Genomic DNA, 24175 nt, shown 5'->3' on the forward strand with positions numbered 1-24175 from the left:
GCATCAGTGGCTTGATCACGCCTTGCTGGAACGGACCCCCCTCTGACTGATAAACAAGCTAATCTGTAGTGTGTGTGCAGGTATAGACGTGGCCGTAATATGTGTGAATGTAAGTATTTTCATGTGACAAGGTGTTTAAGATTCAGGGCCGACCAAGACCGTGACAGAGTGCGGCAGAGCGACTCATGTCGTCACGGCGACAGTCTGGCCTCAAAATGTAAATGACTAAAAGGAGACAGAAAGAGGACGGTGGGCTCGGAGTAGGGATGTAAATCCATAACTGATGATTGATCAATAACTTATAGAGAAACAAAAGAAGCTAACTATTGCAAAGTGATGGTTTTATTCACATTACTGGGCATGAAAAATTATCAAAAACATGATTAATCAGTTATTTCAGAATAAAGAAATATATACAGATATATATAACTGGATTATATATATATATATATATAACTGAATGTTATATATATATATATGAATTATTTATGTATGTTTTTTTTTATATCTATAAAACTGAATTATAAGTTTTATATAAATATATATATATAATTCAGTTTTATTAAATGTTCATAATTCATGCTATAAGACATCTTATTTTTAATTGTTAATGCTTATTTTGAGTACTTTTTGTGGAAAGATGGAAAGTAAACTGTAGAAATTAAACTTAACAATAATTTGGTATTATTGTTAAAAATTCTCAGCTCAGGTTCGGATTTAATTTTCTTTCCTTTCATCGTATACTTCTTTGGTTGCGGTGAAAACATCCCCTTCAAACATCTAGATTCATTTAAGTTTCTCACCATGAACTTCATTTTACCGGATGACAGTATTTTAGGGTTACCGTCGCGTAATGCAACGTTTCACTGTTTACATGTAAACGCCTGTGAATGTAACCGGTAAACAACCCGGTCACCGGCATCGGTTGTGTCCGGTCAGCTGAAAGAAACCGTCCGTCAGCGGATGAGTAGATGCGTCTCTCGCCGTGTCCTCATACGGTGACACATCCATCGCGTCCTCTCGCACGTCCACGTTCAGGACTCATAGTGTGCGTGTGTGTGTGTGTGTGTGTGTGTCCTTTCAATAAAATGTGTAATTGCGCTGGCAGCTTTAGAGCTCCCCAGTGGTGATGTGGAGGAGGGTGTGTGTGCGTGTGTTTATCTATTTCACCCATTGACAAGTGTGTGTGTGTGTGTCCACGTACGCAAAAGATGAGGGCAGCGATAGGTTGGTCTAATGCACTACTTATTGTTAGGGGCCGACATGCACGGAAACCACACACATATATACACACATACACACACAATCATATTCGCCCCTATTCGTCTGCTCTTTAACCTAATGCAGGAACAGGCAGAGGAGAAAAACAGATGTGATACATTAATTGGCCCCTTGTCACCCCACTATTTCACCCTTTGACATGTGTGTGTGTGTGCACACACACACACTTGTAATGAAAATCACAAAGCCTCCATATCATTGCTATCGCAGAAAGATATAAACCCATTAGCTTTTTCCTTTGGGCATGGACACACACACACACACACACACACACACATAGAGACAGACAGACGTACACACACGCACAGGTTTATCATTACACGCTGTAAAGCTTTTCCAATTGTATTATCCCTCTGATGTCCTTCTCTCTGTTGTCTGTTCCAAAGCCCGGGGTGCAGAGCACAGATAGTGTGTGTTTGTATGTGCGTGAGATTCAGTGGGAGATACAGTGTGTGTCTGTGTGTGTGTGTGTGTCAGGATAGGTATCTTGTAGACGAGTTGCCCTTTTCCGTATGTTTTTCACCTTTCAAAGGAAAGATGTTCAAGCTTATTGCCCTCTTCCCGTTGTCCTCCGTGCTGGCCGAGGCGTCGGCGTGTCACACGATGGAGTTGCGCTGGAGATTCGTTCCCATGTTCATAAAGAATAAAAACCTCACGAGAAAATGAAAACGGCGAGTAAACAGAGAGAGCCATCCCGCTTTTCTTTTTAACTCTTCCATCGCTTGACTGTTTTCCAGCATCGAGCCGAGCGGCTGGACTTCAGCGCCGCTCTGCTGCGCCATCGCCGGGTTCTCTTCTCATTGGTGACACGTTTCAACCCTTCAACTCTTCCATTTTCAAAGCTTTAAAAACTTCTGTAATATTCATCGGCGTCACAATCGGTGAGCCGTGACCTTAGCCGGTGATGTTGAAGGTAATGTTGTGCCGGACTCTGCTCCTCTCGACCATCGAGCCCATAGCTGCTGTCATGGGGACGTTTTTAGAGAAGCAGCTCTGAAGGGTCAGGATATGGAGCGTTGAGGTTCATAACTAATCTTCAGGCTCTTACTCCCCGGTGCTCCCTGTATGCTGGCGTTGGTTGGACTGCTTTGTCCATCCGGAGACCAAATCATTGGCATGTCCTTATTTATAAGGCTATTCTAAACGTACTTCCATCTTGTTGTACGTTAATTCATCAGAAAAATGGAAGCTACCTCCTTCGCTCTGTGACATGAGGCCTCCTCTTGCTCTGCGTCCCTAACGTCCGTCTAGAAATGGGAAGAATAGGTGTTAGGTTTGCGGCTCCTGCGGCTTGGAATTAGCTGCAGACTGATCTGGTCTACGGGAACCTTTTTAATCTCCTTAGGTGTTTTTAAAAATAGATTAAAAGAGTTAGAGGTCGGTTCATCTGGTTGTAGATGTTTTCTTTGACGGAGGTATGTGCACCTGTGTGAACTGGGTTGTGATGACTTGAGTCTTTGTTTTGGTTTTATTCATGCTGTGATCTAAACAATGATCTTTCTTTCTTTTTTATGTCGTCTGTCCCTGTTTTATGTTGTATTGTCTGAAGCTTTGTGTAATGTGCTGCTGCTGCTGTCTTGACCAGGATTCTCTTGTAAAGGAGATTTTTAATCTGAGGCATTTCCTGGTTAAATAAAATTAAAATAAAAAATATCTGGGTGTTAAGATACCATCGGAAATGTTCCACAATTTAATTTCGATATTCATTTATTTCTTTGTTGCTGCCCCAGTGAGAGCGCTACTGAGATCTACAGGCTGTATTTTAGTCAGTTATAAATGACACACAAAAAAATATGATTCCGCTCTCTCGTTTTAGTTGTACGGCGTGTCCAAAGCATTTTTAGTATCTCTGAACTGGACGACCATTTCTGAAAGCCTGCAAATGTGCACTTCCCCTTTTTATTGAAACAACCTTCTGTCAGTTGTGGACCAATTAGAGAAAAAAATGGTGGTGTGTTACCGACGCAGTAAAAGGTTTGGATCCTGACCACATTTCAAAAGTTGAGCTTTTATTCTGAAAGGGTTTGTTAAACTGTAAACCAAAACAACACGTTGAAAAAAAAAAAAAAAAAAATCGACTCATTTTGATCATGAAAATCCGTCTCGGTATTCCGCGGTACATCTATAGTACAGTCACACGACACACAACGTACACACACACTATACACAACATACACACACACTATACACAACGTACACACACACTATACACAACATACACACACACACTATACACAACATACACACACACTATACACAACGTACACACACAGCGGTGGGGCCGGCTCCTAATGCGCTAACAAGCTTTCTCTCTCCTCCCCCCTCGCCTCCTCCTGTCTCCCTCAGTCTCAAGTGATCGCAGGAGTCGCCACAATGAAGCACGCCATTGGGGGGAGAGAGAGGGAGAGAGAGATAAAGAAAGATAGCGTGATCACTTCACTTTCTCCTCTCTTTTCAGCCACGCACAAGAAAATGAGTTCCTGGCTTGATACAAAAGAGGCTTTTTATTCCCTCCCCCCGCCCCCCTCTTTCCTGTATATCTCTCCTGTCACTGCGCTTTTCACCAACCTTTTTCCCCTCTTTACCCCCTCGAAATGTTCCCCCTTTCTTTCCCTTTCTCTCTCTCTGCCGTAAAGAGATATTTTCCCGCTAATGACTTAATAAGAGGAGCCATCTGAAATTCAATTACAGATTTCATCGCGACGAATGCCATTTGGGTGGAGGGAGGGCGGGCTGTGTGAACGACGGTCCATTTTCTTAGATCTCTCATTGGTTTCTATTTGATGGAGATAATTCTATTCGATGATGAAGATCGAAATGTGTCACAAAGCATCGTTCAGCCTCAAATAGATCAAATATTTAGTGACTATATAACGGTGCATAGCTGCAAAAACTCATCTATGTAAAGACACCTGGGCAGAGGGTGTGGGTTGTTGGTGGTCGGCTAGCTCGAGGCCGCCGCTCGGCATACGTTGGGTAAAGCTGATGATGATGTCATCGAGACTCAGCCGTCGCGATGTTGAGAGCCAATCGAAATGCTCCCAATCTCTAGCTCAAATTTTTGTTTGGGGATTTCAAAGAAAATGCTAATTGGAAAAACTTTCATATAGTCAGAAATATTTCACATATTCTGGCAAAGGCACACACAAACTACACACCTATACACCAGTGTTAGCCCTCCCAACCCTTTCAAAATAAAAGCCACCAACTCGCACTGTATGGATGAACCTAGTTTTTCAAAATGAAAGCCCTTGAAGATGCGTTTATTCTTAACAGGAAACGAGTTTGGGGCTTTCTTTCAAAATAAATGCCTAATAAAGTAACTGTATCTTACAGGAAAGTCAGGACTTCTTTAGGCTTAATTTCCTAAATACAATCATCCAATGCTCACGATATGTTAACAGGAAACAAGGAACGTCCCTAGTTTTTCAAAATAAAAGCCCCAGGTAACTATATCGTAACTTGGGGTAGAGACTACACATTTTCCAAGCAAAGGCCCACCTTTATTCATACCTGCCTAATTAACTCAAATCTCCTGTTTGGCTGCTTTTTAATTCTGGTAAATATGAACTGCTCATGTCAAATGTTAGTCAGCGACAGTGCACAGTCTCTCTCTTGATGTCGCCTCCCCCTCCCGCCCAGTTCGGAGCAGGTGTTTGTGACACAGTGACATAAAGCCACAGGCAGAAACCCCCCGCTGAGAGGAAGAGGGGGTGAGAGATCTAACAGAGGCAGACGAAGAAATAGTGGGGAATAGTAAAGTGATGTTCCCGTCATTTATCTCAGCGGTGGCGCCGTGCCCGTGTATTTATTTCTCCCTCTTCTCCTCGTTCTTTCTTTCAGCTTCCTGCCTCCGTAGACTTCTTTCTCTCCCGCCGGTGTCCTTTTAAACCTTTTGACCTTCTCGGAAAATTACGAATCGGTGTCCTTCTATCGGGGCAGAGCCTTTCTGAAGAACCCACAGGTGCTGTTGGCGGATGCTCTTTTGTGTATTTCCCGAGCTTCCGCCTCTCACGCAACCACACACACCTTTTAAACATGATATAACGGTAATTATACATTGTTTTCAGGAATATATAACAGCTCTTGGTCCTATTTGCATGGCAGTCACACAATTTTCCCCTCTCACACACACACACACACACACACACACTCATCCACCTGATGGGGAAGTGCGGTGCAGGGGAAAAGGAAGCGGGAAAAGCCAAATGGCGAGATCACATGGACTCGGTGTGAGAGACACTGGCTTGACGCTCCGCGTGTGGCCGCTTCTCTTCTCGCGCCTTCTCTCTCTCCGGGAGATACTTTCTCTCTCACCACATCCCGTTGTTACTTAACAATCATCCCCCCTTCACCTCCGCCGCGACGAGCTGCAGGATTCTCACCCTTCTTCCTCTTCACCCTTGCCACTTCCTCCCTGTCATTTTTACAAGTTCCCTTCCTCCTGCGCCGTCTCCCTTTTGCTTGGCACCTCCAGAGTATTCGAAAAGCTCTTTTCTAAACTATAACGGCTATTTTTAGATCTTAAAGTCCTTGAAGTTCCCATAAAAATAAAGCGTGGTTATATCCAGTAAAAACGTTAAGCAAACGTTATCATCTGTCCAGAGTTTATTTAAGTTTTCCTTCTCTCTGCTTCCCCCTCATTCCCTCCATCTCCACCCTCCTCGTTTCTTGTTAATTCCGCCAGCGCAGTCTGTCCCTCCACTTTAAAGGAGCCATATTGTTGTTATTATCATTGTCTCTAACCGGATCAGTTACCATTAGACCTGAATCTTTCTCCTTCTGAGGCCCATAGACCAGCTCTCTAACCCAATAGAAAACCCATGGGAGCTATTACAGATGGTCGACCCATTCACAACGCACACACACACACACACTTACACACACACACACTCTGAGGTACAAACACACAGATTTCATTCTGAAGATTCATTGGCCTAATCCCATCACACACTCAAACGGGGAGACATGCGCTTACATACACACATTAGGCCTGTTCACAACCACTCATGTCAAATACACACACACACACACACACTCACTGCTCTGTTTGAAAACCCTAGGTTATTGGAGCTCACTGAGCAAATGGTAATACTATTTGGAGCTGATGGGCCTGAGCTGTGCGTTTGTGTGTCAAAGAGACTAACGGCTGCACATGGCTGTCGTTACGGCGGCTGCATGAGGTAAATGTCATCCTATCGATGAGGTTATCACTAATAGATGGACAGTTGAAGTCCTGGTTTCCATTTACTCAGCGCGCTGCGCCTCTCTCTCCCTATTCAATGCTGAAGGCTGTAATAGGGATTTGATTTCCTTTCGCTCTTTTTTTTTTTTCCCTGCGTTAATGAATCTGTGTGAAATACTGTCGCAGTCCGGCGGTAACCGGCCTGTGTGGCAAAACGCTGCTTTATTCTGAAAAATAATTCTTGTTTTGTATTGGCTTTATTTTTATATTATTTGATTTTCTATTCTGTCGCTTTTGCTGTTTTCTGCTTTTTGGTTAATGGATTTTTAATTAATGTTCAAATGTGCAGATTAATAAAAGATACATAAAAGTATGGGAGCTTCATTAAAACAGTTCAGAGTGTGTAAGAGGGGAACTTTAGGGGCTTTGAGTTCCAGATTTTCAGTGTGCGGCCACAGGGCCAAGATATCGTGCTCCTAAAACACTACATTTCCCAAAATGCAACTGGGTAGTCTCTCTATGAATCTTTCTGTCTGGTAAACACCCGCATCATTTCAACTCCACACACTCGCTTTCCATTGAGGTCTTTTTGGTATCCAACTGTTGTCTCCAAGCCTGTCTTCTGTTGTCGTTGTTGCCTTGACCTTTGACCTCAGCTATGAGGAGCGATCCCGATACCTAGAAAATATCGTGCAGCACCACCAGGAGCCGACCACGTTCGAGGACTATGCAGCTCGGGTCTACAGCCCCGCTCCCTGCACACACCTGCCCTCTGACGCAGGTAAGACGCACCGCGACGCAGACGAATGTTACGCAACACCATTCACAACGCGGCAGCAGGGGGCGGCGACGGGACTCGTCACCAGTGACACGCCGTTAACCCGCCAAAAATGGCCAAATCTAGACGCCATGTTGCTATTTCTTGTCCCCTCACACAAATCATTGGGAGGATTTAGAGCCGAAGGCAGGTGACATAAAACATATAAGACAAACCAAATACGAAGTGTGTGTGTGTGTGTGTGTGTGTGTGTGTGTGTGTGTGTGTGTGTGTGTGTGTGTGTGTGTGTGTGTGTGTGTGTGTGTGTGTGTGTGTGTGTGTGTGTGTGTGCCCCCTGACCTAAAGGTAAATAAGATACTTGTGGAAAAACCCAGGATGTAATCCTAAGAACAAGCGTTCCCCCTCTTTAAGTACCAATGCTGGATTGTAAACTACTAACAGCATCTAACAGAGCGGCCACACACACACACACACACACACACTGGTCGGTTTTACGGACTCGAGAGTATCTGACGAGTTCTGTCTTCTGTCCAGAGCTCAGAGTCGTCTTCTGTCTCCAGAGCGTCTCTGAGGACGTGTCTGACATGTAGAGGTGCCAGGCAGTCACATGGGAGTCGTACTCCACTGCACGACCCTCACGTCTATCCCGTTAAGCTTATTAGGCGGCGGCTGATAATTATTTTGTCCATAATTGATCCGGCTGGATAACTTGCATAATCAAGTTATCCAGCGCAGCAGTTATTACAATAATCCAATCCAGCAGCGGAGCCGCTCACGTGAAGGTAAGTGAAGCCTAAAGAGAGCAGCGCCGTGACGTCAGCGGCGTGACGTCAGCGCCGTGACGTCAGCGCCGTGACGTCAGCGCCGTGACGTTAGCCGAACACACGTCGGCGCGTCATGGAAGGAACACGGTCACATGACGTGTTACTTGTTTCTTTACTGGTCAAGCATTAATATGTGTGTAATCCATGACGTCTTCTCTTTTCTCCAACTGCTCTTCAACTCACCAGCTATTGTGTCAAAAATATTAATAATCGTGCAATAATAATCAACCTGCTTTGAGGCTGAATCACATGAAACCAACCTTGGGCTCGTATTATTTACCCGAAATGTTCATTTGGAGTGTGACAGCGCTGTGACAGCAGTTTGCTTTACTGGGTTGTCGATGTTCTTCAGCCCCAAAACGGCGTTTCAGAACACGGGATCAAGACGTGAGTCCAGTAATAAGATGTTAGGGCCTCTCGTGGCCTCTCGGTTCAGCACTTGCATCAATTTGAAGGATTCATAATCTGAACACGTCAACAAGTCATCAAGGACAAAATTCAGAATTCAGATCGGGACAATATCTGGACGATCGAAATAATCCTGTGCTCTGAAATGAACCTGCTCCAATTACAACCCCCTTCCTCATCTCTCTCTCTCTATCTCTCTCTCTCTCTACCTCTCTCTCTACCTCGACCTATCTCTCTTTACCTCTCTCTCTACCTCTTTCCCGCTACCCCTCTACCTATATCTCTCTCTCTTTACCTCTCTCTCTCTACCTCTACCCCTCTACCTATATCTCTCTACCTCTCTATCTCTCTCTTTACCCCTCTCTATCTACTTCTACCTATCTCTCTCTCTACCTCTACCTATCTCTCTCTACCTCTCTCTCTCTCTCTCTCTACCTCGCCCAATATTAACGAACAGGTTCCCCTCACTTAACAGCACAATGATCAAACGTTATTCTCTCTTTCTGTTCTTTTGTTTTTGTTTTTCCCCCCTTCTACTTTATTATTTTTTTTGGTTTAAATTGCTTTACCCTTTCTTTTTTGGGGGGTTCATATTATTTTTGTTTATTTATTTCTTCAAATATATATATTTTTTTGTCCTTTTCTTTTTTCTTTTTGTCCCCCCCCCCCCCTTCCTCCTCCTCCTTCAGATCGTATTGTCTCACTTGCCTATAGCTAAAAAAGGTAAGCCTGGTCACATGATTGACTCCCCTCGTTCTGATTGGCACCTCTCCTCTCCTCCGATTCCTCCGCCATGTTGTTTCATCTCGATTGTCATTTCTTGTCTTCTCCTCCGTGTTCTCCACAGTTTAAGCGGCTCTGCATGTGTTTATAACTGTGTTCTTTAAAAGGAAGCGTCATTTTCAGCTCACCTGCGGGTGTAGTGAGGTATGAATGTCAGTGTAACATCCTCTCAGCCAACACTCACACCAGAACAACCTAGATTTCTAAATAGGTAAGAGGAAAAATATGGATTTTTGTATATATTTCGGAGTGAGCTTTCCGTTTTTAAGCACTCGCTCAGCTTCATACCAAGCTACACTCAGCTGTGATGAAAGTGAGACTTTTCTTCTTTTTCTTTCCATACCAACGTGGGCGTTCTTCTCTTTTACCTTTTCACTCACTCAGTCGTGTTCCTGTTTGTTCTGTTGACCTGTGATGTCACGCTGGCCTGGTGAAACTTTAACCCTCTTGTATGCTCCTCTTCCTGGTTTTGGCACAATGTACCGCTGTAAACACACACACACACACAGGGTGTAACTTTAAACTAACATTTGAGTTTTGTTTTCTCTTTGAAGAAAGAAGTCAGTTAGTGGTGGTGATCAGTGAAATGTGCGTCATAATTGTGCGTTGCCGGTCCGTCTGTTATGTCGTTTCCATTCTGTCCGTTGAATGTCTTGTTTTTCTCTTTTCTGTCTCTGTGTGTGTGTGTGTGTGTGTGTGTGTGTGTGTGTGTGTGTGTGTGTGTGTGTGTGTGTGTGTGTGTGTGTGTGTGTGTGTGTGTGTGTGTGTGTGTGTGTGTGTGTGTGTGTGTGTGTGTGTGTGTGTGTGTGTGTGTGTGTGTGTGTGTGTGTGTGTTAGGCAACTTCTTATTCTTTATTATTCATTTTTCTATTTTTCTTTCTTTTCTCTGACCATCACTCCTGAATGGCTCCTTTGTCATCTCCTCTCTTTATGCCTTCTCTCTTCTCCTGTTTCCTCTCTATTTCATTTATTTCCCTTCCCGTTATTCTTTTCTTTGTATCGCTCCGCTTGTGTTTCATTCCTCCTCGCCTCCATCGTCTCGTCTCTTTCTTTTGTTCCTGGCCCTCCTTTCCTTTGGTTTCCTCTCCCAACCTCTCCTTTCTTTTCCTTTTCTGGCCTCTCCTCCTCCGTCCTCCTCTAGAGGAGCACAGTGTTATGTATATGATGGTCCCTAAGCCCGTAGACGGCTTTAACCTGCTCAGGGTGAAGGGGAGGGGTCTGAAGCAGAAGGTCCTTCATGCTAGCTGTGAATGGTATGTTTACAGAGAGAACGTCTCTGTAGGTATTAGCAATGATTAAATATTTGTGTTTCTTTTTTTACTCATGTAGTTCCGAACATTATACAAATTACTAAAAACAAAAATAGTGAAAAGGTTTCAGGCAGAAATGATCTTCTCTCGACTAACCTGTTGCCAACATCAGCTGTAAAGTCACCTTAAAACACACGTGTGATGCAGGACAGGTCTAGAAACCCCGTGTGCAGACGCTCTTTGGTCAGATTGTGTCAGTTTGTGGATCTACCTCAGAGTCCCGCCGCCGACCATCGCCACCGCAGTACCTTCCAACTGAAATGTAGACGGAGCTGCTCGCCCGCTGGAGACACAGCGACCAATAAAAGTCGCCGGGAGCTGATCACCGGAGACGAATCGGCGGATATTTTAATATTGATAAGTGTAAACATGAGCGCTTTGCCTCAATTCGATCCCGACAGCAGATTTATTCAGCAAAAGGCAGAAGTCCAACATTCACGTGGAGCTTTTTGATTACTCACACACGTGGTATCAGAGGTACTCGCATCTTAAAGCGGTATCTGCTCCTCGAGGAAGTCAGCGGGTCTCCGACTTTTTAGGGATTTAGAATGAATCTGGTGTCGTATACAAACAGGGCGTGTGTGTTGTGTGTTGTGTGTTGTGTGTTGTTCTCGTCTACGTGTGTGTCTGTCTCTCCTGCATCTGTGTGAGTTTGTGCAGTCTGGCTCAGTAGAACATCATGGGGCGTGATGTCATTTTCTTATGGTCCCGTCTTCCTTTTCATTCTCTTATTTCCCTCCCTCCCTTCCCCATCAATCCATCCTTCTCACTCCCCCCCTCCCTCCCCCCGCCTCCTCCTCCACAGGCTCCTGCCTAGAGATTCTTCGGGGAGAAAGTCTGGCTCTTGGGGATGCCGGGAGCGACTCGGCGTCCCCCATGTCTCCTCGGACTAGCAAGAGCCGCATGTCCATGAAGCTGCGGCGCTCCTCCGGTTCGGCCAATAAGACTTGAGCTCTCTAGATCACACGGCCCGGTCCGGGCCGGTCAGGAAAATCAGACGCCTTTTTTAGGTCCACAATTCGGGTTTAAAAGTAAAGTAAAAATATGCCGTCGTGGAGAAATCCACAGCGGAGCGTATTCCCATCAGGAGTGAGCGTAACCATCTGAGTGGTCGGTAGAATCGTGTCACTCAGACGTTCTCTCAAAACCACGCAAGTATTCTGTGAACACTGTAATCGTATTTTTAAATTGCTCACAGCTTCTGAATTTATATATATATATATATATCTCCATATATCCTTGGCTTCGCTAAAGAAAAGAAACCATTTGAACCAGCGCTGATCTTTGCCACTTGTTTATCTTAATCCGTGCCATTTAGAATCCGCAGAAAGCTGAAAGCCACATTGATGTTTAGCGAGGTCAAAAGAAGAGAGCTCGAACGCCGCCATGTGGAATCTGTATATTTGTACGATAGTCAGTCCGCGTGTGTGTGTGTGTATGTGTGTGTGTGTGTAGTCCTATGAGTTTTGATAAATATTTTAAAAAAGAATATGCATTTCTGAACGATTGAAAGCAAGATAAAAGTATATTTTTGTTCTCGGTAAAGCATTAGGCCTCTGAAGATAAAGGGGCGGGGCTCTGTTGCTATGCAGAAAATGTAAATAGAAAAACAAGTGTGTTTGCTCGCTGTAAAATAACAAAAAAACTTTGATCGCAAATGCGTAAAAAGGTCCTCTACATTTGAACCCGGAAGAAACAATTCCCTGAACGCCACGTCGGATCGGTGCTTGAGGGAACGATGGAGGGATGGTTTATCTTTCATAACGGAGAGAAAAGGGCGCTTTCTAGAAACCGATGGATCAAAGAGGAAGCACTCGTTACGTAGAGTTAAGTGTTGGCCTTCTTCTGTGCTCATGCTGTAAAATGTTGACAACGCACTGATGTTCTCATGTATGGTCCTCGTGTTGTTTTGTTCCTTTAAATATATTCTCTATATCTATATGTATGAGTATGAAAATATATATATATCGTTGATATATGAGTATCTATAAGGATGTGTATATACTGTAATGTGAGAATAGCTGCCAAAGTCCAACTGGTTGGTCCTCGGATCAAATTATCTACTTAAAACACTACAAGTATTTTGTTCTTCGTCGTACCAGTTTACTCTTCTCTGAATGTTCGACGCTCTGTTGTTCTGGATGGAGTGGAGCTGAATGTGTAACACTACGTTCACGTATTAATGTTTACAATTGGCTTTCGTTGTTCTCCAGGTTTCTCTTCATAAATAGTCTCGGCTGTGCTTTTTTTAGGTGTGTTTTTTTTTTAATGTTCATCTGTTTATTAGGGGGCTTATTCTCCCGATGTCTCAAGAATTCCTTCTTCTTTTCCCCCCTCGGCTGATCTAAAGGAAACGTACACATGCTGTTTGGAATATTTTCATTTGTAAATGTAGATCCCAGCTCAAGGTTTTGCGTTATGTATCCAATGTAACTGAATGTTGGGATAATGTTTAATTTTCTTTCTTTCAGCCACAGCTTCTCTGTAGAAAGGGATTGTCAAACCTTTTTTATTTCTGTGAACCCCTCTGTGGGGTTCAGGGTCACATTGTGCCAGTGTAAAGACAAGGTCAAATTCATGTTATTATTTTGTGTGGATATTTGACGTCCGCTGAGATTTGAGTTGTCCCGTTAAATTATTGCTGTTATGGTTCTTGTCATTATTATTATTATTGCCACGGCTGAAGAAGCACCATTGAGTGGTTGCGCCACATGATCTGCTTTCCCCACTGCATTCTGGGAAGGATCTGTACCATGTCGTACATAGACCGCAGCGCCGCCACGTCTCCATTTGGCGGAGGGCTTCAACGTGACCTTTTAGTCCCTTTGGATTAAACCACCAGTCACTGCACGTGGTTTGAGTCATGGCGCTGCTTTCATACCGACATGGAAAAGATGGGACACATTAGATCTGTTTTCAGATTGTTAGAAAGGATTTTAATTCAAACGTGTCAATTAAATAAATAAATAAAAAACTCTCAATAGCAAAACCAAAATGTATAAAACACCTAGGTTACCCAAAGCCTTTCAGCATTATATAACAAATTCATATCAAGCTGCCTGAGGATCATCTGAAGTATTAATCGGCCCAATTGACCCAAATCTGGCATCTTGGTTGTCTGTCGTTGGTTGCCATGACGACCATACACACATGTATGTATAGATACATATATATATATAAACACATATATATATACACATACATATATATACACATATATATGTATATATATATGTGTATATATATATAAACTAATATGTAACTTCCACGCCCGTGTGGACGGATGCTCTGACCGTGAGCGCTGTGACGGAGACGGGTGTATGTAACTACTGACAGTTCATACTGCATGACACCAGTATAACGCATGTGTTGATCATGTAACAGCTGTATCACACGCACACACATACACACTTCCTCGATGTTACTGTCACAACCTGTATTCTGTAGACGTGTAATGTCTGTTTTTGACACGGAAGAGAACGCAGATGTGCGATGGATGGAGTTTGACAATAAACGATTCATACCACTTAACAGCCGGACCCCATCATATATTGTGTGTGTGTGTGTGTACGTACGTATGTACGTACGTATGTGTGTGTACACCAACTTTGAAACCACAAGTTGACGGGCCGGTCATCATACCGTCTTCACATTTATTGACAATATATTAGAATAAATGTCACATTTCACGTCAGACATATCAAAGTGTTACCGTCCAGGCTTCACAGAGCCACAAGGACACGCTTAGCATCGTGAAGTAAATATTTAAACAGTAATGTATAATCAATAAAGACGAAATACTTTTGTTTTATTAGCAGTACACACGTTCAATGTTCCATTTTTGTATGAAAATAATGTACTTGGACGTTTAATATAAAAGGCATATTATGGTCTAGATTATTTTCTCTTTGTTTTATTATTTTTAACTGTACATGAAATAGTGAGGGCATGATTGTTTTTTCCATTAGATGGGGGAGGATGGTAAATTTCTAAATATAATGTCTCACGGCGGTACGTAGTGTAACGCGCTATAGGCTTCTGAGCTTTGGTGTAATGGGATTACTCTGCATGGAGCATGAGTAAATGCCTGCCACATGTAGAGAGGCCTGTGTGGATCTTTTCTTCAGCACATCATCACATGACCCCCTCCTGCTCAAATTAGTCAAAATCAAATTACCATTTGTCAGACTTCAATGATTCTGCTCAACGTAACAGTAGTTACTGTGATTAAATGTCAAATCATTCACACGCTCGATGTGAGAGGACGCAGGAGAGGCTCGAACAGTAAAAGGAAAAAGGCCAATACAGGAAATATATTCTCTCAATGAGAAAAGAAATATAGAAAACAATGTCTGACTTGTGAAATACTGGCTGTACACGTGATTTACTCTCCAAACTTCAACAGAAAAAATAGTTTAATTTAGAATAAGGGCCACTCTCCTGGTGTCATTTTAATGTAATCATATTGGATCTGCACCTGTCCAGTGAATTAAAAATGTCCTTTTCTTTTCTTTTACAACAACAAGAAGAAGCTGTAAAGACTAAACAACCTGTGGAAGATAATAGTTTGCTTTGTACTCGCTCCAGTGGGTCTTTTAGTTGGTGTAGTTTCAGCACCATGGACAGCTCCAGTACTGACACTACGTCATCTCTCAGTCTAGTTTGTCAGTTGTTTTGGGTTATCGGTCGCGTGGCCATAAAGCATAAACGATGTTCATATATCATAACTGCTTGTCAAATAATCTAATATTCATGGTGCTCATTGAGCTTGAAACAGAACTCACACTCACCCGTGTCCTGAAGCGCAAAAGTGCGCTTTTTGCTTTATGACCACAACTGAACCAAACCGGCTTCCGTCCCCATGTACAGTAGAACCACAGCTGCATTAAATGTACTTTATGAACAGGGTCCTCATAACGACAGTCAATACATAAGATGTGGAATTGGTTGTGTCGGTTGGCCCGGGCTCGCGCTCTTCTTACGGCCGCACGGTCATCTGCAGCAGCCCCACCTGCCGGTTGTCGGTGGGGTGAGACTTGTCGGTGTGTCTCGCGAGCCCCGGGGAGCTGAAGAAAGTGGACGGACACTGCTTGCACGTGAAAATCTGCTGCTGCTCGCACTCCCCGCTCTCGCCTCCCTGCGCGTGGAACATGTCCGGTCGGAGTCCTCCACCTCCTCCTCCTCTACCTCCTCCTAAAGTTCCCGCCAGCAGCTCGTCCCTCATCGCGTGCCACATGCGGTGCTTGTCCCTGATTTCCACCGACGGGAAGCGCGCGCCGCACAGGTGACACAGGAACACCTGGCTCTGTCCCGCGATGGTTTCGCGCGCCTGGCCATACGACGACTGGTTGGGAGACGCTCGCGCTGTCATCTCGTGCGCGGCCAGGTGTTTCTTCAGGTACGCCTGTCGGCGAAATTTCTTCCCGCAGTACCGGCATTCGTACACTTCTTCCTCCGGTAGGGACTGGGCGAACGGTAAAGGGAGGTGCGCGAGGGACGGCGGCGGCGAGTCCGCGCGCTCGTCTGGGTTGCCGGTTATCGGCAGCAGGCTCGAGGGTGGGCTGTCCGCCGCTCGCGCCTGCTGCTGCTGCAGGTCGAGGCAGCTTTCGGCCGGATTCCGGTAACGGAGCAAAGACTCGTAGTGAGGGCCCGCGAGGCCGTCCCCGTCGGGGCTGTCCCGGGACCGACCGTGGAGCAGCAGCAGGGAGGGCTCGCGCCTGACGCGGGAGCTGTCCAGCGCCCCGTGGTGCTGGTTGCTGTTCACGCGCAGCAGCAGCTCGTTCTCTTTGCCCTCCATCTCCACCGGGGGTCTCTCGTGCGGCACGAGCCCCCGCGCCGCTTCCTTCAGCGGCTGGCTCTTGTTCGCCTGAGTCTCTCCACCGGTTACCGGACGCGGCTTGTGCCAGCGGCGGTGCGACGCCAAGTTGGCGGGACAGCTGAAGACCTTGTCGCACTCGGGACACCGGTACTCCACGCGCACGATGCGGGAGCACTTGTGCTGCGCGAGGGAGAACGGATCGATGTACTCCTCTTTGCAGAGCTGGCAGATGTACTCTCCGAGCGGCTGGTTCCCGGTGGCTCCCGCCGGCCTCTCCCGCGGCCTTCTCAACTCGGGGATCTCCTTTTTGATCCGCAGGCCCAACACCGGAGAGGTCGTGACCTCATCCTCGAAGTTGAGCTTCCGGTTGACTTTGGGTTTCTTCGGCGGGTTGCCCGCGGCCGGTTTGCCGGTGAGCCGGTTGCCGGTGAGGCGTTGCTCCTGCTCGAGGAACGTGCGCTTCCTCGCCGGGTGATGCTGCTCCCGGTCCACGAGTGAGAGCGGCGGGAACAAGTGCACGTGAGCCGCGCTCGGGTCGTACTTGTCTCCATGACCGCTGCGGCCGCCGCTCGCGAGGAGCCTCTCGATGGAAGTCGGCGGGGAGCTCACGAGGAACGGCAGCTCCGGTAAGCCCGTCAGGGGGGACGAGGTCAGGCACTTCGAGGGGAACAGCGGCTCCGTGTCTCCCTCGTGGGGATGGTAGTGGTGGAGGTGGGGGTGGAGGTGGAGGTGGTGGTCAAGCAGTCTCGTGCCGATCGGTTTAACGGGGCTGCGGGACTCCGCTGACGTCAAGTCGCGTGGGGGCAGAGGAGGAAGAGGCGGGAAGAAGCAGGAGAAGCCACTAACGGGAGTCAGCGCGTCCACCTCGCTCACCTGCTCCTCGGTCTCCGGTAATTGCGCACGCTGATCCGCCTCTGCCTCCAGCGCGGACTCCACGTGCGCGCTCCACGCCTCTCTCGCGGCTACGGAGTCTTCGCGGGACACCGGGAGCAGTCGGTCCGGCTGTCCAAAGGGGAGCGCGCTCAACACGTCGGTCCCCTGCACGGCCGCGTCTGGGTGATCCCCGTGATGCGCGTCGGGGCCGGTAATGCCGCTGCACCGCGACCGGTACGACGCCGCGCACCGCCGGTTTCTCTTCACTAGGAATCCTCGAGGCATCGTGGCGCGGTGAGGAGGACCGGGAGGCTCGGCACCACCAGGCGGAAAGAAAACACAACTCTGGTCTCCAGCCCACTTTCTAGAGTAGAGCTTTGAAGTGTGTGTGTGTGTGTGGGGGGGGGGGGGGGGGGGGGGGGGTTAGAGAGAGAGAGAGATGCGCGTGTTCATCTTTGTTTGTCCAGCACTGCCCCTTTTGTCAGCTTTAGTTGACTTATCAGTGTTTTAGCATTTTGTTAATAAAGTATATTTAAATACTTAAATACCTTAAAATATAGATGCAGGCTCCATATGAACAATTGGTTATAAATTATATTAAATATTCAACGTTTTCTTTTTTGAGGGGACCAACATTATTTTGACTGTATACAAATGATTCTCATCATGTGGCCCGTAACATATTGATTTAACTTTATTTATATTTAGTTTTACTTTCTTTTTCTTTCTCTTATTAATACCCAAAAAAAGTCAAACATTTTGGAGAACCTAGGTTTGTACTCTTGTTTTCACGAGTAAATACGTGTTTGAATATTATTATTATCATTGTTCGCAATGATTATATCAATGGAAATTTGAGGTTTGCGTGCGTGTGTTCGTGCGTGTGCGCGCGCGTGTGTGTCACACCCGTCTAGAAGCTGCACTAGCCGATAAGGGATCGGAGTGATATTCATCTCGCCATCCGCGCCCCCCTGCGGGCTTGGCCGGCCCGCTCGGCCGGACCATGCGGTCCTCAGCTCGGCCAGTGGGCACGGGCAGCCGGCGACGCTCCCTGGAAGTCAATCAAGGCGGATGAGCGTGAGAAGGAGCTCCTGGGTCCGGCGCTGGCTCCACGAGGCCCGCCTGGGGAGCAGAGAGAGGGGGGGGGGGGGTCTACCGAGCTACCGCCACCTTCGAGTTGGGGTGCTTCTTCAATGTAATTGTTAGAGGCTAATGTCTCCCGCAGAGCGCGTGACCCAGGTTCAAAGTTATCGATCCGACTCATGGACGGATTAAGAAACCACTGGCCCCATGACCTGGACGTGTCAAGCCCCCCCCCCCCCCCCCCCCGCAAAAAAAACATCGCTAACAAAACAGTCCGTATGGAACAACGATACCGGAGCTGAGCAGACAACATAACGCGAATTATATGACCATGACATGAATGACTTAGGCCTAGCATATACCGGCTATGGTGCATCGTGTCATATCATCATATCAATACAAAGTTAACTAGAACGGGCACTCGGTAGAGTGCATACCTTCGCATATCACAAGATTGGGCATTGAATTATGAACATTTTGGCATTAGTTGCATGCCAATTGGACAAAAATGTATCGTGCTATGGTAAAACAAAGATTTGGACCTTTCCATGACCTTGACCTTGACCTTTGACCCGATTGATCCCAAAATCTAATCAACTAGTCCCCGGATAATAAACAATCATCTCACCAAATTTCATGCGATTCGGTTCAATACTTTTTGAGTTCTGCAAAAGATTTTGACCTGTTCATGACCTTTGACCTTGACCTTTGACCCGATCGATCCCAAAATCTAATCAACTGGTCCCCGGATAATAAACAATCATCCCACCAAATTTCATGCGATTCGGTTCAATACTTTTTGAGTCCTGCGAAAGATTTTTACCTGTTCATGACCTTTGACCTTGACCTTTGACCCGATCGATCCCAAAATCTTATCAACTGGTCCCCGGATAATAAACAATCATCCCACCAAATTGCATGCGATTCGGTACAATACTTTTTGAGTTTTGTGAATAACACGCATACAAATAAATAAATAAATAAATACACGGCGATCAAAACATAACCTTCCGGCATTTTCAATGCGAAGGTAATAATAGCGACTTCACGCAGAGGCTCTGGCTTAGGGGCCCCCTGAGCTCATGGGGCCCCTGAGCTCATGGGCCCCTGGTGCCGGTAGGCTCGTTCGGTAATCCATCCCTGAGTAGGACTATTGGGGCCCTGTTACTGACATGAATGACTTAAGCCTAGCATATACCGGCTACGGCGCATCGTGTCATATCAATACAAAGTTAACTAGAACGGGTACTCGGTAGAGCGCATACCTTCGCATATCACAAGATTGGGCATTAAATTATGAACATTTTGGCATTAGTTGCATGCCAATTGGACAAAAATGTATCGTGCTAAGGTAAAAAAAAGATTGTGACCTTTCCATGACCTTGACCTTGACCTTTGACCCGATTGATCCCAAAATCTAATCAAATGGTCCCCGGATAATAACCAATCATCCCACCAAATTCCATGTGATTCAAGAAGATTTGACCTGTTCATGACCTTTGACCTTGACCTTTGACCCGATCGATCCCAAAATCTAATCATCTGGTCCCCGGATAATAAACAATCATCCCACCAAATTTCATGCGATTCGGTTCAATACTTTTTGAGTTCTGCGAATAACACGCATACAAATAAATAAATACACGGCGATCAAAACATAACCTTCCGCATTTTCAATGCGAAGGTAATAACAGAGACTTCACGCAAAGGCTCTGGTTTAGGGGCCCCCTGAGCTCATGGGCCCCTGGTGCCGGTAGGCTCGTTCGGTAATCCATCCCTGAGTAGGACTATTGGGGCCCTGTTACTGACATGAATGACTTAAACCTGGCATATACCGGCTACGGCGCATCGTGTCATATCATCATATTCATATCAATACAATGTTAATAACAGCGACGTCACGCGCGGAGGCTCTGGTTTAGGGGCCCCCTGAGCTCATGGGCCCCTGGGCCTGGGCCCAGTAGGCCCGTTCGTTAATCCATCCCTGATCCGACTCACTGGACCTGAGTGAGTGAGTCAATCATGTCACCCCACCTTTTGGAAGCCCGCTTTTATATCAGCAACACAATAGAATAGAGCAAACGTTATACATTACTTAAATTAAGACATTGTTAAATACTGACAGTAGGCTACGTTTCATTTCATTTATTTATTTATTTGTACAGGGACCGTACACATTAATCAACCCATGGGTAAATGTGTTAATGTTAGCTAAGGCTAAATTTCAGCTTTGGTCCCTGTGGCCAGATGTTACAGCCTTCACTTAAGGAGTAAGAGGTTAACACGGGAACATAATAGAAAAGCAGTAAACATACAGGTTATGATAAAAGTCAAGTTATTTTCTTCCATCTCATCATTTTCCATCGCTCTCTAACCTAAATTCCAAATGGTAATTTATTTCAAATGTTCTCCTAATTAACTGATTGTGTATTATGAGTATGACGACTGGCATCAGGGATGTTACTGGATCAATATCACTGTTATATTAATGTTACACACAAACAAGTAATAAAAAGTATTAAAGTAATAAAAAGAACAACAAAATGTCATGAAGTAATAGAAAGTAAAAAAGTTCTTAAGTAAAAAAATGTTTAAAGGTAATGAAAAATTAAAGTAATGAAAAGTAAAAAGTAATGAAAAGTACAAAAGTAATGAAAAAGTAATAAAGTAATCCAAAGTAAAAAAGTAATAAAGTAATACAAAATAGAAAAGTAATAAATATGTGAAAAAGTAATGGAAAAGTACAAGTAATGCAAAGTACAAAAGCAATAAAAAGTAATAAAGTAATATAAAGTAACAAAGTAATATAAAGTACAAAAGTAATAAATAGTACAAAAGCAATATCAAGTTATAAAGTAATGAAAAGTACAAAAGTAATGAAAAGTAAAAAGTAATAAAGTATTAAGAGTAATAAAAATAGAAAAGTCATAAAAAGTATAATGAAAAGTAAAAAAGTAATGAAAAGTACAAAAGTAATGAAAAAGTAATAAAGGTATCCAAAGTAAAAAAGTAATAAAAAATAGAAAAGTTATAAATAAGTAATGAAAAGTAATGGAAAAGTACAAAAATAATAAAAAGTACAAAATCAATAAAAAAGTAATAAAGTAATGAAAAGTACAAAAGTAATAAAGTATTAGAGTAATAAAAATAGAAAAGTCATAGTCATAAAAGTATAATGAAAAGTACAAAAGTAATAAAAAGTACAAAAGCAATAAAAAGTAATAAAGTAATAAAAAGTACAAAAGTAATAAAAAGTACCAAAGTAATAAATAGTACAAAAGCAATAACAAGTTATAAAGTAATGAAAAGCAAAAAGTAATAAAGTATTAGAGTAATAAAAATAGAAAAGTCATAGTCATAAAAGTATAATTAAAAGTAAAAAAGTAATGAAAAGTACAAGTCATGAAAAAGTAAAGTAATCCAAAGTAAAAAAGTAAAAAAGTAATAAAATGTACTAAAGCAATAAAAAAGTAATGAAAAGTACAAAAGTAATACAAAGTACAAAAGCAATAAAAAGTAATAAAGTAATATAAAGTAAAAAAAGTAATAATAAGTACAAAAGTAATAAATAGTACAAAAGCAATAAAAAGTTATAAAGTAATGAAAAGTACAAAAGTAATGAAAAGTAATAAAGTATTAGAGTAATAAAAATTGAAAAGTCATAAAGTCATAAAAAGTATTAGTCATAAAAAGTAAGAAAGTAATAAAAAGTCATAAATTCATAAATAGAAGGGGGGGAAAGTAATAAAGTTGCGAGGTTCATTCTGAACTATACTATGAAAAACAAATACAGTTACTTGCCAAGTAATTTAGTTGGTATGAGTCGTTAATCTTGCTGCATCTGGTAAGGTCAGTCAGGAGAAAAGACAGAAAGAGACAGAGAGCGCGAGATCTGGCACATGCGCAAAGGGTAGTCCCCAATTAAACACATTCATTTTGCGTTGATATGCACACCATCTAACCTAAATACATCTTTAACTGCCATAAATATTATTTATGTCATTGGTAATAAGTTTGGTTGTATATTATTATTTGTACAACTCGTTTGTTGAATATTGGTTTGTTTTTATTTTGCATTTAATAGGAACTTTTTGTTGCGCTGGGACGCATTTGGTTGCAACCATCTGAAAGAGACATGTGGTTGTAGCTAGTTTCTAAGAAGTGCAAGTTAGCGAAAGATACGTAGTTCAAAGTGGACCCATTCCCTCGTGGATGTGTGCAGCCAGTGAGGTACGTTATTCATGTTTTATGTAAATGTTTTCGTCGCGCATATTTCTGTCAACTGTTTTTACGTAATGTCAACGCCAACCTTTTGTTAAATGTATTTGTACAGTTCGACGGTGGATTGTGAAGGTGGATGGTGACGGAGTTTGAGTGAAGTGCGCCCGCATCCTATAACATCAGTAACACAAGAACGACGGCGGCGTGTAATTCCTGGAGGGAGTGATAACATCTAATAAATGAAAGTATTCCTTAATTTTGTGTTACACCCATTAAATATAAATATCTTCATTTGTGTAATTTACTATTGCTTTCACGATGAAATACGTGTTTTATTATTATTATTATTATCATTATTCGCAATGATTATATTATATTAAATGTATCCCATATTTAAATGTGTCTCCTCTAGGGCTTCAATCGTTTTGTTTAATGTGTCTCTACTCTATGTCCCCTGTGGAGTTGATGCACAACATGTCAAATCCAATGTGTTGATCACGAAGACAAAGGGAGAGGATCGGGACGCAAAAAACATATTCTAGTGGGGAGAGAAAGGAGCAGCAGTCTAAAACAGGAACAAGGCTCTTTAGTCGATGTCCTGTAAGAAGTATGGATCCACAGACATGTGTGTGGGGGGGGGGGGGGGGGGTGTTGGCTGGAGGACTGTGTGTGTGTGTGTGTGTGTGTGTGTGTGTGTGTGTGTGTGTGTGTGTGTGTGTGTGTGTGTGCGCGCGTGTGTGTCTATAGCTTGCATCGCATCAGTATAGGCAGTGAAGTGGATAATCCTCCAGACTGCTGAAAATGACTGTATTGATCTGAGCTCCTCAGTCTCAAGCCTTTAAGTACTGCAGCATTATACAGCTGAGCTGTCTGTCTGGGAACCGTGTTTGTACATCGCGTCTGTGTGTGTGTGTGCGCGCGCGAGTGTGTGTGTGCGCGCGCGTGTGTGTGTGTGTGTGTGTGTGTGTGTGTGTGTGTGTGTGTGTGTGTGTGTGTGTGTGTGTGTGTGCGCGCGAGTCTGACACAAAATAAGAAACCAGTTGGGACATTTCACTGGTTCTAGTCTAATTAGTTTAGTTCTAGGACTTGAGTTAACGGCTTGTAGGTTTCATTTAGTGCCATCAGAGCTCTTAGCTGGTCAGCTCTTATGTGAGGGGGGGGGCACAGTGGTCCTCCGTGGACACCCATCAATTCATCGGTCCTGTGCTCAGACTTCATCTCCACGTCGAGAGTCAGAAGACAAATAATGTGTGACAGCAGAGACCTGAACCCTCTCATTTAAGTGGTCAGATGGCGTCATCTAGTGGTGCACATTCACACGCACCCACGATGATGGTAGCTTGTGGGTGTTTTGTTGGCTTGTGGTGGATAATATATAACAATAATACTATTTCTTATTATTATAAAATGTAAACTATTGACTTGTTAATTGTCATTGACTCACAGCAGCCTGCTGACAGAGACCTGCAGAGGAAACCAGCTGCTCTTCATCGATCTGCGACGTCATTCCACGCAGACGGCCGGGTTCGGTGTCTTTGCACCCGGTGGGAAGCGATGGCGCTCTCCAGGGGAAATACCTGTTGTGACATATCTGTGCAGATTGAGCAACTG

At 44.1% G+C, this 24175-nt stretch overlaps 2 protein-coding genes across 8 annotated transcripts in view; one reads left to right on the forward strand and one right to left on the reverse strand.

Moving 5' to 3' along the window:
* ralgapa1 (Ral GTPase activating protein catalytic subunit alpha 1) overlaps positions 1 to 14100 on the forward strand; it is a 54046-nt gene extending 39946 nt beyond the window's left edge. For 4 of the 7 annotated variants that reach the window (XM_056425634.1, XM_056425637.1, XM_056425639.1 and 1 more), the window contains 2 exons: positions 7123 to 7247; positions 11375 to 14100. In XM_056425634.1, the coding sequence (XP_056281609.1) occupies positions 7123 to 7247; positions 11375 to 11520 (271 nt within the window). In that variant the 3' untranslated portion in view covers positions 11521 to 14100. Of the gene's footprint in view, positions 1 to 7122; positions 7248 to 9165; positions 9200 to 10400 lie in introns of all 7 variants that reach the window. The other 3 variants (XR_008833123.1, XM_056425636.1, XM_056425635.1) reach the window with 3 other exon arrangements.
* A 90-nt stretch (positions 14101 to 14190) lies between these two features.
* LOC130201020 (insulinoma-associated protein 2) lies at positions 14191 to 17628 on the reverse strand (the record flags this gene model as incomplete). The annotated part of the gene is given in 2 exon segments (XM_056425640.1): positions 14191 to 17545; positions 17548 to 17628. Coding segments are annotated over 2 exon segments (2079 nt in total), but the record flags the coding sequence as incomplete, so codon positions are not given.
* Between the last annotated feature and the right edge of the window lie 6547 nt (positions 17629 to 24175).

Source organism: Pseudoliparis swirei, chromosome 11 (genome assembly GCF_029220125.1).
Source record: "Pseudoliparis swirei isolate HS2019 ecotype Mariana Trench chromosome 11, NWPU_hadal_v1, whole genome shotgun sequence".
Taxonomy (NCBI): Eukaryota; Metazoa; Chordata; class Actinopteri; order Perciformes; family Liparidae; genus Pseudoliparis; species Pseudoliparis swirei.